Here is a 14621-nt window from a genome sequence, read left to right on the forward strand (position 1 = left end):
CAGAGACAGGACTAGACATCAGGGTTCCTGACTCATTTCTTTAAAGGGTGACTTAGTGATAGTTCTTTATACTTGGCCTGGGAACGTTTAGGTCCTTTACTTAAGCAAACCATTGTAATGATCCATGTGGCCACTTCACATTGTATAGTCTCGTGAGATAGCTCAGCTGAAGTGACTAGTGGCTGAGGCAAGTTAGTATAGTAGGAAACCTTGGGACTAGCAACCTGGGTACCTATTCTAGCAATCTTGGACAAATTATTTGTTCTCTGCTTCTTTTGTAGCAAGGTAGAGGTAATATTATCTACTCTGCTCCTGCCCACAGTGTAGTTAGAAAATGCAAAAAGTGAGATGTATATGAGGTGCTTTAAAGTATAAGGAATAATTGCACAAAGGCCAACATTGTCATTGTTTGGCTGAATAAAAGGTCCTTGTGCTGTTGGTTTCAAGTATGCTGTTGGTTTCAAGTATGCTATTGTTTTGGAGTCAGTCCTTTTTTAGAACCCAACTTCCTGTCTGGGTCATTGACTCTATGAATGGTAACTAAGGAAGGTAGCAGTTAAGCTCAATTATATAGTGCTGCTGTAATAGTAGAGCTCCATGGAAATTAAATTGTACACAGTAACTGATGTCACACCAGTTTATTATGGTTTTCATTTCCCCATAAATCTGATTTGTTATTTATAGCTTCCTATTCATGTTCATGTAGGCACCAGCAGCAAACAGGAATACTTGTGGCAGCAAGTTATAACAACCCTCCAGGATCATCCCAGAACCTGTTTCATTTCTTTTGCAGAAAATAGTTGAAATTATAGATGTTACAGAAAGGATGTTTTTCTGTGTTTGAAATGTTTCATAATAAAAAGTGAGATGATAATAAAGTTAACCAGAATTATCAAGAGGGGAACGATTTTGATTAGCCTAAAAGTACCACGGTCTGGAGAAGCCAGATAGTAGTGCTTGTCCTGGAGATGTCCAAGTGGAGATTTTGTGTATGTGTTTGTGCTGAGTCGCTTCAGTTGTGTCCAACTTTTTGTGATCCCGTGGACTGTAGTCCACCAGGCTCCTCTGTCCATGGGATTTCCCAGACTGGAATACTGAAGTGGGTTGCCATTACCTTCCCCAGGGGATCTTCCCGACCCAGGGATCAAACTTGGGTCTCCCACATTGCAGGCAGAGTCTTTACCATCTGAGCTACCAGGCAAGCTCTGCCAGTGGGAAAGAAAAGATCCAGGGACAAACTGAAATACTTTGCACAAACAACTGCCTACTTGTACCTGGAGCCCTGAACAGATATTATTAAGGTATTATTTGATGCCAATTGGCAGTCGAGAAGGACATATATTTGGAGTAGCGTGGTAAACCGGGTTGTCTCAGGGTGACAACCTACATTAATTGAGCACCTACTGCATGCCGTCTGCTTTGTTAGGAAACATATATATGTGCAGTTTCAGTATGTGTCCTACACAAGATGGATCTATGTTTATTTCTGTATTTATAACTAAATAATACTCTAATAATTTAAAAGGCATTGGAAGTTTATAATGCATTTTGTGTTTTATAAGGTTTTTTTTTGAGGATAAACCTCAAACACTTCTGTAAAAATATATATACCTCTGAAGGGTTTATATCAGCTTTCCTTTTTTGGTATTAGAGTTTAAGAATTTGAGATTTCTTTTGCCATGCAAGAATTTTTTTTTTTTTAAGTATACTAGGTTAACATCTATATCGGTGATTGTTGCAGTTTATGTCTCTGGGTAGTAGAAAGGTCTGGATATGTAGTGACTGTGAAAAATTTGTATTTCTTTCTGGAAAATTTTATTAAGGGATGAGAAAGATTTGAATAGAGATAAATCTTGCTTTTCAAGGCAAGATTCAGTATTATAGAGATGTCAGATCTTCCCAAAGTAATCTATAAATTTGGTGTGATTCTAATCCAAGCTCAGCAGTTTTTCATAATGAACTTGACAAGCTGATATTGCAATTCATTTGGAAGAGAAAATGTGTAAGAATGTCCAGGAAATTTGAAAAAGAACAATGGAGACAGGATATTCATTAAACAAGAGGAATTGCAGAGGATAATATTGACACGTTTTATGAATGTATATGTTTGCCATTTTAAATCAAGGAAAGTATAGACTATTAAATTTATGATGTTTAGGATTCTTAATTTTCCATTCAATGAAAAATATATCTATACATACCAACTTTTCACTATACCAGAGGAAATTCTGAATAGATTAAAAGGTTAAATATAATCTATAAAAGTAACGTATAAAACAATCCCTGAGTTAGGAAAAAAGATGATTGATGAATTTGCATGAAATATTAAAGTGTCATAGGATAGAAAAAGCCCCAGCCAAGGTAAAACAAAGTTGACAGCAGTGGCTTGGGTGGAAGTATTTGCTGCAACATAAAAAAAAGGGCAGACCCCTTGAAGGCAGCCACCCCATGCCAGCTGTTTACCTGCAGGGGAGCTGTACACCTGCCACCATATGGGGAGGAAGGCCCGCCCCTGACAGGCCTGGCCCGCCTCTTCACCCTCTGTAATTCTCCGCCTCATCCACTTCTTAGGATGCTTACAAACCTCGTCGGAAATACAAACGCCAGCAGGGAGCAGAGGAGCTGCTAGATGAAGAGTCGCGGATCCATGCCACGCTTTTGGAGTATGGCCGGTAACGAAGGGGACCCAGTCTATAAGTGTCTATTTGGTAAAACTGTTGAAAAGAAAAGCTAATTTAAATCACTTCATTGGGATGAACTTGGCTGGTTTTCACCTGGTCAAGTTTACAGTTTGAGGCCCGAGATTTCCAACACCGAGTAATTTTCCCTCCGGTGTTGAATGAATCCAGTTTCTGTAGGTAGCTTCCCTGATGGTGGTAGAGGCCTGATTTCTGAAGTTCCTCCCCCGCCCCAGTTCTGCCCTCCTCGGGGAGTCAGGGCGTGTGGGGGTGTTCACGGAGGCTTGGGTGGGCTGCCCTCCTTGCCCCTGCCATTTGTAAACGTGTTCAGGGAAACCGCAGTTAGAGCAGCTTTACTTTGTGTTAGATACTAGTTTTGGTTTCCTGTGAAGAATTGTCCTGACCAGAAAAATGAAGAATTTAGAGGTTTGTTTTGTCACTTCTTAAAAATATCTTTAATTTAAAAAAAAATTCTTGTGGCCTCAGTTTTCACTTAAACACACAGAGTGCCTCTCCTTGTTGAATTTTTTTTGCTTGACTCTGGGTATTAACCTTCCTTTATGTCCTGCGTTTTCTGCTTAGGGTCACTGAGTCCTTGATGTGAGTATGTCTCCTGGTGCTTTCCTCGCCTGTCATCTGAGTGGTTGCTGTGTGTTGCTCTGCTCATAACCCAGCCCTCACTGGGGGTCTGGAGCTAACGGCACTGCCACTAGCGTCTCCGAGTGAGCATCTATGGCTTCCCCCTCTAGGATGCTGGAGAGAACCAGCAGAAAATTAAGGTTTAATTGCCTTACTAATTCCATCTCTCAAATGGAATTGCAGTTGCCGCTTTTTGTTTGTTTTTGAGAGTAATGCCAGCTCTTAAGAATGAAAGCTAGTCCGTTTCATTAAAAGGAAGTTGTTAGTTCTGGCCCTAATCTAGATGTGAGGGCTGCCCCATGCTCACCATTTGCTGCTGTGAATTGAACTCCTCTTCTGAATCAGGCACCTCCATACCAGCTCCATAATTTGCAGGGGCCAATATGAAATGAAAATGCAGGGTCCCATGTTAAGAGTTGTGAGTAATGATTAATCATTAAGAATTTCATGACAGCAACAACAACCAAGTTTCGGGTCCTTTGGGGTGTGGGACCTTGTGCAGCTGGACACTGTGATGGGGGCTTTCTAGCTACCCTCCAGCTGCAAGAGGGCAGACAAGGCTGTGCTGGTCCACATGACCCAAAGCTGGAGAGACAGCCTCTGCGAGTCTCACATGTCCTAGAGCCAAAAAGAACTCAGGGAAATGTGTTTTTTGTTAGTTTGTATGGTTCCTAACTTCATTTTTTCCAGTATCCAATATGTGTCTCATTACTCACCTTAGTTCTTGTTGGTAGGGTCATGCTAGCTTCTGATTTCTAAGCCTGGGGCAGCTTCTTGGTGAACGCTGTTCTTTTGTTTTTTAGGAGATGGGGTTATTTTGCTTTTCTATTTTTATTTTTTTTAGCTTTTCTGATAAGGAGGGTGAATTTGTGAAGGTGGGGAATTCTGGTGGTTTATTCAGTTCGTTCCCCTTTTTGAGAATGATGAAGACAGCATTCATAGAGGTTAAAAAGTAACCTGCCCAAGGTCAGCTGTTAACTAGTAAGCCTCAAACTGGAGCTTGAGCTCAGGTGTGTTGGACTCCAAAAGCATGTTATCATCATTATCTAAAAATGTTGTTTGAGCCTCTGGTGAGAATTTGGTTCTTGATCATAGGAAGACAGGCCCAGTCTTTTTCGTTTGCTCTGAGACTGAACAACCAAAGAGTTATTACAACTGACAGAGCAAATTGGATAAAACTTTCAGCCCAGAGAAGTGGTTCATTTATTCCGCTTCCTTGGGAAAGCCCCTATCCTCCTGTCTGGCTGTTAGACTCTTCTCTCAGGGTTCTAGTCAGTGCTCTCCATTGCATGGAGATCTTTCCCATTAGATGAGGGTCATAGAACAGTGTCTTTATGAGGGACTTTGACAGTCTGTTGCATGTAGAAAACAGTAAGTGTCAACTATTAGATGCTGTCACCACCACCACTACCACATCATCATCACCATCATCATCTTCATCACCACCACCACCATCTTCATTATCCTTAGTAGCAGCAGTTGTTGGTTCTCAGACGCTCATAAGTATGACTTTTGGATTCAAATGAGAATCTCATTCTGAGCCTCTCTTTTTCAGTTTTCCTTGTCCCTATGTTCGTATTCCCCCCAGTTCTAGTCCTCCCTCCAGCCCTCTTAAGAGAAGCCTCACCCTCTCTGCTTCCCTTCCTCCTCAAGCAAGGCTGGCGCCTGCTGGCTCTGGGGCTCACTCTGCTCCTCCCAGCCTCTCCCTCACCACTGTGGCGCCCCTCAGTCGCTTGTCCCCACCTAGGAGTCTAAATGCCTCATTTGTTGTCAGTGCTTGTTTTCCTCTTCATTTCTCCTCTTGATGAGAGGGAAAATATTTTGACTGCTAAGAACGCCTGAAAACAGTGTATCCTCTTTGCAGTTAAAGGTCACTCAGCCTAGGTCCACAGAGCATCTGGGTTTGAGGCCAGCATCCCACTTTCTCCTCCCTTTTTTGACTTTCAGTTGCTCAAGGGTCGATTTTGAACCTGGACAACTATGCTGAGGGCCTTAAGGACTGTATGTCTTGTTAAAAACATGTTTAGGTATATTTCTTAAATATTATGTTGTTGGAAAAACAAGACTCATAGTTTTGATTTTAGACTGAAACGCAATGGTATCTTTATAATATTTCAATTATATTATGGCTTCAGTAAACTTTTAGGAGCTAACTTACACACCTAACCACACTATGAAACCGCCAGTGTGAGGAAGTGCATTTTAAGTGCATGTAATATATCTCTCCTAACCTATGTCCCTTCTGAAGGTCCATGATATGTTCACAGAAGGTGTTTAGTAAATGCTCTTTGAATGAACAAACAACAGAATCCATTGTCCTTAGTATTTAGTGCTTTTTATGTCCCTGATTTGTTCTGGATTCCAGATAAGTTGATATCTGTTGTAATGTGCCCCAGGGAAGAAGACTAGAATGTTTGCTTTCTAGAATGATGATGTCCAGTATGGTGGTCACTAGCCACATGTGACTGTTGAACACTTACAGTGTGACTAGTCTGGCTTAGAAACAGAATCTTAATAACGAAGTTAAAATTTTTAAATACATGCTTTAGTTATTTGAGTATGTTTAAATATGTTCAGAATAACTTGGGTAGGTGAATACTGAAGTTGTATGTGTAGCACAGCAGTGGTTACACAAAGTAGTGAAAAACTGCTGAAATATGCATTTTAAAATGGTGAATTTTATGTTGTATGAATTAAACCTCAACTTTAAAAGTGTAGAGAAAAAAAGTGAGTGGAGAAGATTTCCTCCCCTCCAGGGCTCAACGGACAGAGTGCATATAATACAGAATAATTGGACCCTGCGGGGTGAGTGCGAGTGCTTTGTTGGTGTCAACACAGAAGCACATGTCCACCCAAATCTTGTACATGACCTTACTTAGTCAACATCCAGCATCTTTCTATACTGTGCAGGCCAGAAAACAAGCAACTCTATTTTCCTTATTCCTTTGCACCTAGAGTTGTGAATACTATTTAGGTTTTGCCCTTGAGATGCATTTTCTGGAGTTTTGGAAGTGCAACAGAGGAGGAGACGGTGAGACCATAAGGGTGGACAGGCACAGAAGCCTAGTTTGGGGTGGTCAGAAAAGTCTTCCTGAGCCTCTGTCTTTAGGGAGAAGTAGCTTGGACCTGGGAATTGAATTTACTCAGATTTAGTTGTTTACTTCTTTATTTGGAAAATCCATAAAATTCCCAGATCTTTGATAAGGCCTGCCTATCTGAGGGTATGTCTTCTACCCTTAAAGGTCTCCAGAGACTGAAAGCTTGGGAAACAAAAGAATACCTGGGGTGCAAGGACACTTCAAGGAGTGGGAAACTTTGGAGAGACCCTCTGATGGTCAGCTGGTTTGAGTCCCTGTTTCAGGACTCAGAACCTGCCCACTAGTTCCAGCAGAAGGGATTGATTACAGGGGTGGATGGGAAGAGTTAAGGCATGTGACCTGGACTGAGCAGGGTTACTGCCCAAGCATCACAGTAGATCTGGGCTGCCGAGGATGCTGCTGCTGCCTCTGTGGTCAGGAAGCTGGCAGATAGCCTGTGGTGCTGGGAAGCTGGTACCACAGCTGCTGGTAAAAGAGCCACCCGCCTTTTCCAAGATCAGAAAACCACTGTCACAGCTTCTGGCCCAGAATCAGGTTACTTCTACCGTGATCCCCATGAGCACAGTGAACCCCTTATGCTCTCACTGTTTCCTGCTCTAACTATTGAAGATTCAAAACTCCAGCAAATACATCTCATTGATGGAGCTTAAATAGTATTCAGAACTCTGGGTCCAAGGGAATGTGGAAAACAGAGCTGTTTGTTTTCTGGTCTGTACAATATAAAAAGATGCTAAATATTGACTAAGCCAGTTCACAGAATCTGCCATAAGGTCTTGTACAGGATTTGGATGGACACTCAGAATTGAACTTTGATCTCCTACACTATGGGCCTGTCGATCTGTGGATGTGCACAGTGTACCCACAATGACTTCTGGTCTCTCCAGTTATAAGACAGCCTATTGCAAGGACACGTGATACATTTGGCTTCTGATTTCTACATTTTCTTGGAGAAGGATGCAGACATGCAAACAGGCAGCTGGACGTGATTGCTGATCAGAAAGTAGAGGGAACACATACAGGCACAGGGTAGATCAGCCAGGGCAGAGCGCTGGTGTAGTTTAAAGTGTCCAACCCAAACTACACAGCCTGTAGTTTGTGTCTCCTTCTAAGCCTCCTATACCGTCAGTGGTAATTTATAGAAATCATATGGCAGCTGTTTAAACAGGGCTTGAGATCATGTCTATAACCCCATATCAGTGGTACAAAGCTCAGAGGGGTGAAGCAAGTTCCCCCATGTCACAGAGCTGGCTGTCATTAGGGTGAAGAATCTAAACCCAGTGTCCTGACCTTCTACTAACCCAACCTATGCTGTACAGTAGACTCAACTATAAACTCAGCCTGTGATTTGTCAGCCCAGTCCTGAGAAATCCTGTGCCCAAGTGTGTGTTTCCCTTCACACTCATCGCATGTCTGGCAAAGCACTGGTCCTAGATTGAGATTTTCAGATTGAGTGGAAATGACCGAAAGCATCCAAAGTGAAGTCTGGGAATGCTTCAGAGGAAGAGGTGTCTTTAGAGCTGAGATGTGAGGAGTGAATAGAAAGGTAGGAGGAGACAGGAGAACAGCACGGTATATGCAGAACTCTGCTCAGGGCGCCAATGCCCAGGAGCAGGGAAGGTGAGCTGCTGGGGTGAGGCTCAGTGGTTGTTAGATGGGTCCATGGAAAGGAGGCCCTAGTGACAGTGCCCACCAGCAGGGCTTCTGTTCCCTGCCTTGCCAGATGCATATAAGGCCAGTAGGAGGTTGAATAAGGGATTGGGAGGGAGAGTGGAAGTGGAGGCTTGAGACAAGGGCAAAAGCCAGCACACAACCCAGCAAGTGGGGTGAGCTGTGAGTGAGGGCAGAGCAGGATCCCTTAATTTGTTTTTCTTAAATGGCTGGGTGTGATTTTATTTCCTTATAAACCATTTAAAGGTAAGTGAGTTTGGATGTTTTGCATTATGGTTTTTGTTTTAGGTCGAATGGTTTTTGTATTGCTTTAAAAAAATAGATATTAATTAGAACCTGAAAATAAGCTAGTTTAAACTATAAAGTGCATTTGTGAGTGTCTTTGAATTTAAACTTGCGTGAAGTGAGCACACAACATTTTTGGCATTGTGCTTGGGTTGTGTTTGAGAATAAAAAATGGGCTGGATGTGAGGTTACGAAAGTAGTCATTAGAGAGCATGTTAAGCTTGAGCAAACACATTCACATACACAGATATTTTTAAGGCTTCTAGCTTAAACTATGGATCGGTACAGTTCCCGATTCAAACAGTAATAATCACACTTTAAGAGAAAGCTGTGCTTTGCATGGAGAGTTCCCATTTATATTGATAGTATTTATGTGGCAAATTGAATGCTGGGCCCTTTATTCAAAACAGTGGAATATGTTTGTCGTTTCGGCACTTGAAACATGTTCTCCAGTCACCAAATAGCCAAAATTCTCTTTGGTGCTTTTCATATAAAAATGCAACTAAAATTCCTTGGACTGCAAGGATATACAACCAGTCCATCTTAAAGGAGATCAGTCCTGGGTATTCATTGGAAGGACTGATGCTGAAGCTTGAAACCCCAATACTTTGGCCACCTCATGCAAAGATTTGACTCATTGTAAAAGACCCTGATGCTGGGAGGGATTAGGGGCAGGAGGAGAAGGGGATGGCAGAGGATGAGATGGCTGGATGGCATCACCGACTCGATGGACATGAGTTTGGGTAAACTCTGGGACAGGGAGGCCTGGCGTGCTGCGCTTCACGGGGTAGCAAAGAGTCGGACACGACTGAGCAACTGAACTGAACTGAAAATTCATTTGATCAACTTATTTTTTTTTTTTGGAGTAATAATTGAGCTCCTCTCTTTTGTGGCTTGCAGGAGATACGGATTTAGCCGCCAGAGCAAAACAGAGAAGGTAAGAAATGCTTGGCTAATGAGAGAGCACATTTGAGATATGGAAGTATCCCTCTACTTTGCCTCTGTCTAACACTGACAGCCTCCCAAAAGGGATGGGACAACAGGGCTCTGGTCCTTGAGCAACCCCAGTCAGCAGGGGTGTACCAGCTGCTTTTGATCCCTGCATCTCCCTCCTGGCGTTCCCAATCTGCTGCCTCTGCAGGTTGGGGAACTGCGACAACTCCTCATCGTGGGACTGAAAGTGAAGGGTGATTGAAAATCATGGCCCCAGGGTCAAACATGTGGGCTTTAATAACTCTAAAACGGAGGCCTGAGCATCCTCATCTGATGAGAGACACCCTAGATGGGTGTGAACATCCTGCTGGCAGTGAGAGAGAGCACGGTGTACATTACAGGCTGGCTGTGTACTAAGCCTGGAGTGGAAAAAACAGGAAGTCAAGATGGGGTTTTGTAACTTCATAAAGGAGTCTCAAAGTTTTCTCTTCATATATTTTTTTTTGTGTGTGTATGTGTTTATTCATGATTCTTAATTGCCAGCAGCAGGGCAGGCATATAAATCTTATAGTGCTACCCTTTCCTGTGTCCAGGCCCTTTGGTCAGGGCTCTACATATCGTTTTTCACTTATTCCTCTAAACAACTCTGTGAGGAAGATACTTATTCCTGTTTTTCAGATCAAAAAGCTGAGGTTCAAAGAGGCTCAGTGATTTGTCCAAGATCACACAGCTCCTAAAGTGCCATAAAAAGAATCCGAACCCAGGTCTGTGTGACATCAAAGCCTGTGCTCTTACCTACTGCCTTTTCAATAATAACATGCTAATTAAAGTGGCTGGTGACCTCTTAAAGACCTCTTAAAGAGTCCACAGCTTGAGATCTAGTAAACCTGTTTTCTCATTCCTTACCTGACCTCTAGATTTTCTTGAATGAGACACCACTCCTCCTACCATTCTCCTGCCACCCTTCCTCTGTCTAGAGCACCCCATTCCCAGTGCTTCCCGGAAGCCTTCCCTGACCCAGCCTCCCTCTGCTTCCTGTGGTCATCGTCTCAGTCCTCAGAGGGCACTGAGGTGCAAATGTTCCAAAGCCAGACTGGCTGGTTTCAAATGCTGGTTCCTCCCCTGCACTGCGTGATTTCAGTCGGTCCACTTCATTGTTGTGCCTCAGTTTACAGCATCTGTAAAATGGGGACAGAAGTTGTACCATCTCACAACACTTGTGAAGATTAAAAGGTAGAAGATGTAAAATAATCCAACTCATAGTGCACGTTTACTAAGTGTAAACTATCATCACCATTATTATCATTAGTAATCATTTATGCATTGATTATGACATCTTTTTTGGTTTTCTCATTTCCACATTTGTGTTTTCACTCAACCAAACAGTCATTTCCTCCAAAGCAAGGCGTTTCTGGATTAGAGTGTAACGGGGTAACTGTATTGTATATAAGAATTTGATGTGTATGTGTAATATATAATTTTAGGTCTGAAAAGAATGTCTGTGTATATGACTGTATTCTGAAATAAGGCAATTTGATTATGCTTGGAAAAATTATGAGATGTCCATGAAACATTATTCACATTGGGCTTGCCTTACCATTCTCATGTCAAATGGCACATTGGAACCCCTGCAGATATACACAGGTGGGCTGCAGTCCATGGGGTCGCTAAGAGTTGGACATGACTGAGCAACTTCACTTTCACTTTTCACTTTCATGCATTGGAGAAGGAAATGGCAACCCGCTCCAGTGTTCTTGCCTGGAGAATCCCAGGGATGGGGGAGCCTGGCGGGCTGCCGTCTATGTGGTCGCACAGAGTCAGACACGACTGAAGTGACTTAGCAGCAGCATACCTGCTAAATTGCTTTCATTTCCGCTAATGCACCTCAGCTGAAAAAAAGGCAGTGATCTAGTCTTAAAGAAATTAAAGTAAGGGAAGACCCAATCACAGTGCATGGATAAGTCTGGCAAAAGTGTATGGCCTGATAGGAATTTAATCAGCGAGTAGTTCAGAGATGGAGGCAGGCATTGAGCAAGGCCTGCTCCACCTTTTTGGCATGTGGTTGGAGTGGAGGCTGAGGTCTCTGGATTTTGCATCCTTTTCCAGGAGCTGGGTAATTTGTCCAGATCTGTCTGTTTTCTTTCACAGACTTGTGGCTCTTTGCAGTGTTACCCTTTCTCTACTGTCTCCACCTATCGTGCTCAGCTGCAGTTTTTGCATCTTCCCTTCTAGGCTGAGGACAAGAAAACGGCTCTTCCGACAGGGCTGTTGACTGCAGAAAAAGCTGATGCCCATGAGGAGGATGAGCTTCAAGCTGCTGAAGAGGTGAGTGGTCTGTGTGGCCCTCGAGGGCTTCTGCATAAATCTTTTGGGGAGAAATTTCACTTTCATCTCCAGTCTTCCAGAATGGCCAGCTACCGTTGGCTGTTTTTTCACACTCTTTTCAGTCTCCTTCCATCACTTCCCATGAGACTCACCATAAAATGAGACTGGGTAAAACAGCCCTTGGATCCCATTGAAAAGCCCTGTTTACATACCCAGCTTAAGCCTTTTGTGGGCAGACCTGCTCACTGCTACTTCTCCCCATTCCTCTTTTATCAGCGTATTCAGTCCCTGATGACCAAGATGACCGCCATGGCACATGAGGAGGTAAGGCGGGCGTGGCCACGAGGGTGGGCGCGGTGTGGAGAGGCAGACTTGGAATCAACCTGCTCTGCTGTGGAGGGCCCTCTTCCAAGAGTCCACCTTCAGGACCCTCTCTTTTTAGCACTCTGCTTCTTGTTTCCTGGGACTTTCCTTTGGGGAACTTTTTATACATGCATGGTGTTGCCATTCACGGGAACCTCTCAGAGGGAGACCTGAAGGACCTTTGTGAAGACAGGATGTCCAGCTGGATGGCATCACAGGACCCATGCGGGAGAGCTGTGGTTCAGCCCTGCTTGTCCACAGCCACATGTGGCATTCAGGCCACAGGAGCCCCTGTCTCCTGTTTCTTTCCTATACCATCTGGGTAGATGGTAGGGCACCGAATTTATATTCCCTCTTCTGAGAGCTCATGACCTGTCCCGAAGGTTTATCCAGGTGCTTTGAAAGAGAATCCTTCTTTATGGCAGGAAAGACCTGTGATAGTCAGGAGATAGTTCAGGAATTCTGAGATCCCTTTTTCTCTCCCATTTCCACTTTCTTCCTCTGAGTCCTATGCCTGCCAAGTTCCCTTTAGGCTCTTTTTAGTGATCCTCAGCAACAAAAACCATGGGATGGGGTGTAAATGGTGAAGAATGATTTACTAGAGATACCCAGAGTCTGAGGAGAATCTTAACAGAGTTTGCTGAGTGATTCAGGAGGGAGTGAGGTGAGGTAACCTTTGTCCTGAGTCTTGTTTTCTCCCTTCCTTGTTGATGAACACGTGAGGAAAAGCCAAATTACTTTTCCCCCAGGAATGTTATCTGTTTTGCTATAGTCATTCTCAGGATTTCCAATGTGTGAAAGCCAGTGCATGTCCTTGAGAGCACACCCTCCCTTGTGATTGCAGAGCCGGCTGACTGCAAGCTCCGTGGGCCAGATCGTGGGCCTATGCTCTGCCGAGATCAAGCAGATCGTGTCTGAGTATGCAGAGAAGGTAGGTGGGCACCCAGCTGAAGCCATTGCCTCAATAATGCCCAAGAATTTGTCCTTCTGCTTCCCTATCCTTCGCAGCAGTGATGGAGGCAGGTTGTAATTCATCAGCCACGTTTGTCAGAATATCCGCCATGCAGCGCCATCCACATTTACCCATTAACTAAATTCATTTTCTTCTGCAGTGACTATTTTTCTATAAATATAAAGAGAAAACCTGCCTCTTGGAGCAATTATCGCATCTGATAGATGGATGCCTTAGGGACAGCACCCACATTTTTCCTTCTCTAGCAGGCTTCCTATACCTTGGGCACAGTTTGGTGGATGAGGCTAAGGGATGCAGCTTTGCCTCTTAGGAGATAAACCCCATAACTCAGCCAAGCCCAAGGCAAAATTTTGTGTCCTGCTTTATTAAAAGGGTATAGCATGAACAAAAGCCTGAAAGCCATATTTCACCATTAGATTTTTTTTCCATCCTAAGAATAGGCAGCAGGACCTTGAATATTTCAGGGAGACAGTGATTAATCATTTTGCACATAACTGATTCTGGTCTGGCTGAGATGTAGTATCAGTAAAGTCAGATTTACAGGGCCTTGTATCACATCCTCCCTTCCCCAACCCTGCTCCCTCTGCCCCTCTAAAACGTTGATGTCTGTTCAAGCATCCACTTTCACTCTCCCTGTCTCAAAAGCCTTGACGACAAATGAGCTCTGCCCTGACCCTCTGTGCGACGGTCTTCTGAAGAGATTGCACAGATGATGTAGTTGGACAGTGGATGTCACCTGTAATCTGGGAGTTATAATTGGCTCTAAGCACAATAATGGTCATCTCACACAAAGTAAGGGGCTTTCTGAGCAAGACTGAGTAAAATGGTACAGAGTAGTGTTTAGCAGAGCGGAAGGGGGCAGAGGGAGGGTAAAATGGGTAAAGGGGGTCAGTAGTATGGTGAAGGATGGAAACCAAACTTTTGTTGGTGAGCACACTTCCAGAAGTAGAAATAAAGTTGAAATAAAAGTAAAAACTCATAAGTCAAGAAAAAAACAGCATAGAATGTCTAGGGATGGGATTCTCTTGTTTTCCCCACCCCCAAAGTCAGTGCTTCTTAACGTAGGTTTTCTGATCCAACTTTCATATTAGAATCCAAAGTGAAAGAAAGTGAAAATCGCTCAGTTGTGTCCAATTCTTTGAGGCCCCATGGACTATACAGTCCTTGGAATTCTCTAGGCCAGAATACTGGAGGGAGTAGCCTTTCTTTTCTCCAGGGGATCTTCCCAACCCAGGGATCGATCCCAGGTCTCCTGCATTGCTGTTGGATTCTTTACCAGCTGAGCCACAAGGGAAGCCCAAGAATACTGGAGTGGGTAACCTGTCCCTTCTCCAGGGGATCTTCCTGACTCAGGAATCGAACCGGGGTCTTCTTCATTGTAGGCAGATTCTTTACCAACTAAGCTATCAGGGAAGCCTAATAGAATCCAAAGCATCCTCTATTTTACTTTACCACCTAGAAAAGGTGACAGTGGTTAGAGTGTCGTCTGACATTTGACCAAGGATTTAGATAATCCTGATATTACCAGTAGAATCAAAAGACTTGAAGACATAGTTGTGGAAAAGAGTGATTAATTCACTGCCCTGAGAAGAAGTGTCTTGCTTTGCTGTCAGCACACACACACCTGGATGGCAAGGGGGTGAGCCTGTACCTGCCCTT

At 43.6% G+C, this 14621-nt stretch overlaps 1 protein-coding gene and 1 pseudogene across 5 annotated transcripts in view; both read left to right on the forward strand.

The window, feature by feature from the left end:
* CCDC93 (CCC complex scaffolding subunit CCDC93) overlaps nucleotides 1–14621 on the forward strand; it is a 105880-nt gene that overhangs the window by 29500 nt on the left and 61759 nt on the right. The window contains exons 7-12 of one of the 4 annotated variants that reach the window (XM_055398932.2): nucleotides 2572–2672; nucleotides 3261–3278; nucleotides 9269–9305; nucleotides 11534–11626; nucleotides 11900–11950; nucleotides 12834–12920. In XM_055398932.2, coding sequence (XP_055254907.1) covers nucleotides 2572–2672; nucleotides 3261–3278; nucleotides 9269–9305; nucleotides 11534–11626; nucleotides 11900–11950; nucleotides 12834–12920 — 387 coding nt within the window. The remainder of the gene's footprint in view (nucleotides 1–2571; nucleotides 2673–3260; nucleotides 3279–9268; nucleotides 9306–11533; nucleotides 11627–11899; nucleotides 11951–12833; nucleotides 12921–14621) is intronic. The other 3 variants (XM_088828931.1, XM_055398933.2, XM_088828938.1) reach the window with 3 other exon arrangements.
* The window catches only part of LOC148778545 (large ribosomal subunit protein eL42-like), a 32852-nt pseudogene continuing 32089 nt past the window's right edge, over nucleotides 13859–14621 (forward strand). The window contains exon 1 of the transcript XR_016035256.1: nucleotides 13859–13889. The product of XR_016035256.1 is annotated as a large ribosomal subunit protein eL42-like (transcript). The remainder of the gene's footprint in view (nucleotides 13890–14621) is intronic.

Source organism: Moschus berezovskii, chromosome 2 (genome assembly GCF_049115385.1).
Source record: "Moschus berezovskii isolate FMDL1 chromosome 2, NW_MosBer_1.0, whole genome shotgun sequence".
Lineage (NCBI taxonomy): Eukaryota > Metazoa > Chordata > Mammalia > Artiodactyla > Moschidae > Moschus > Moschus berezovskii.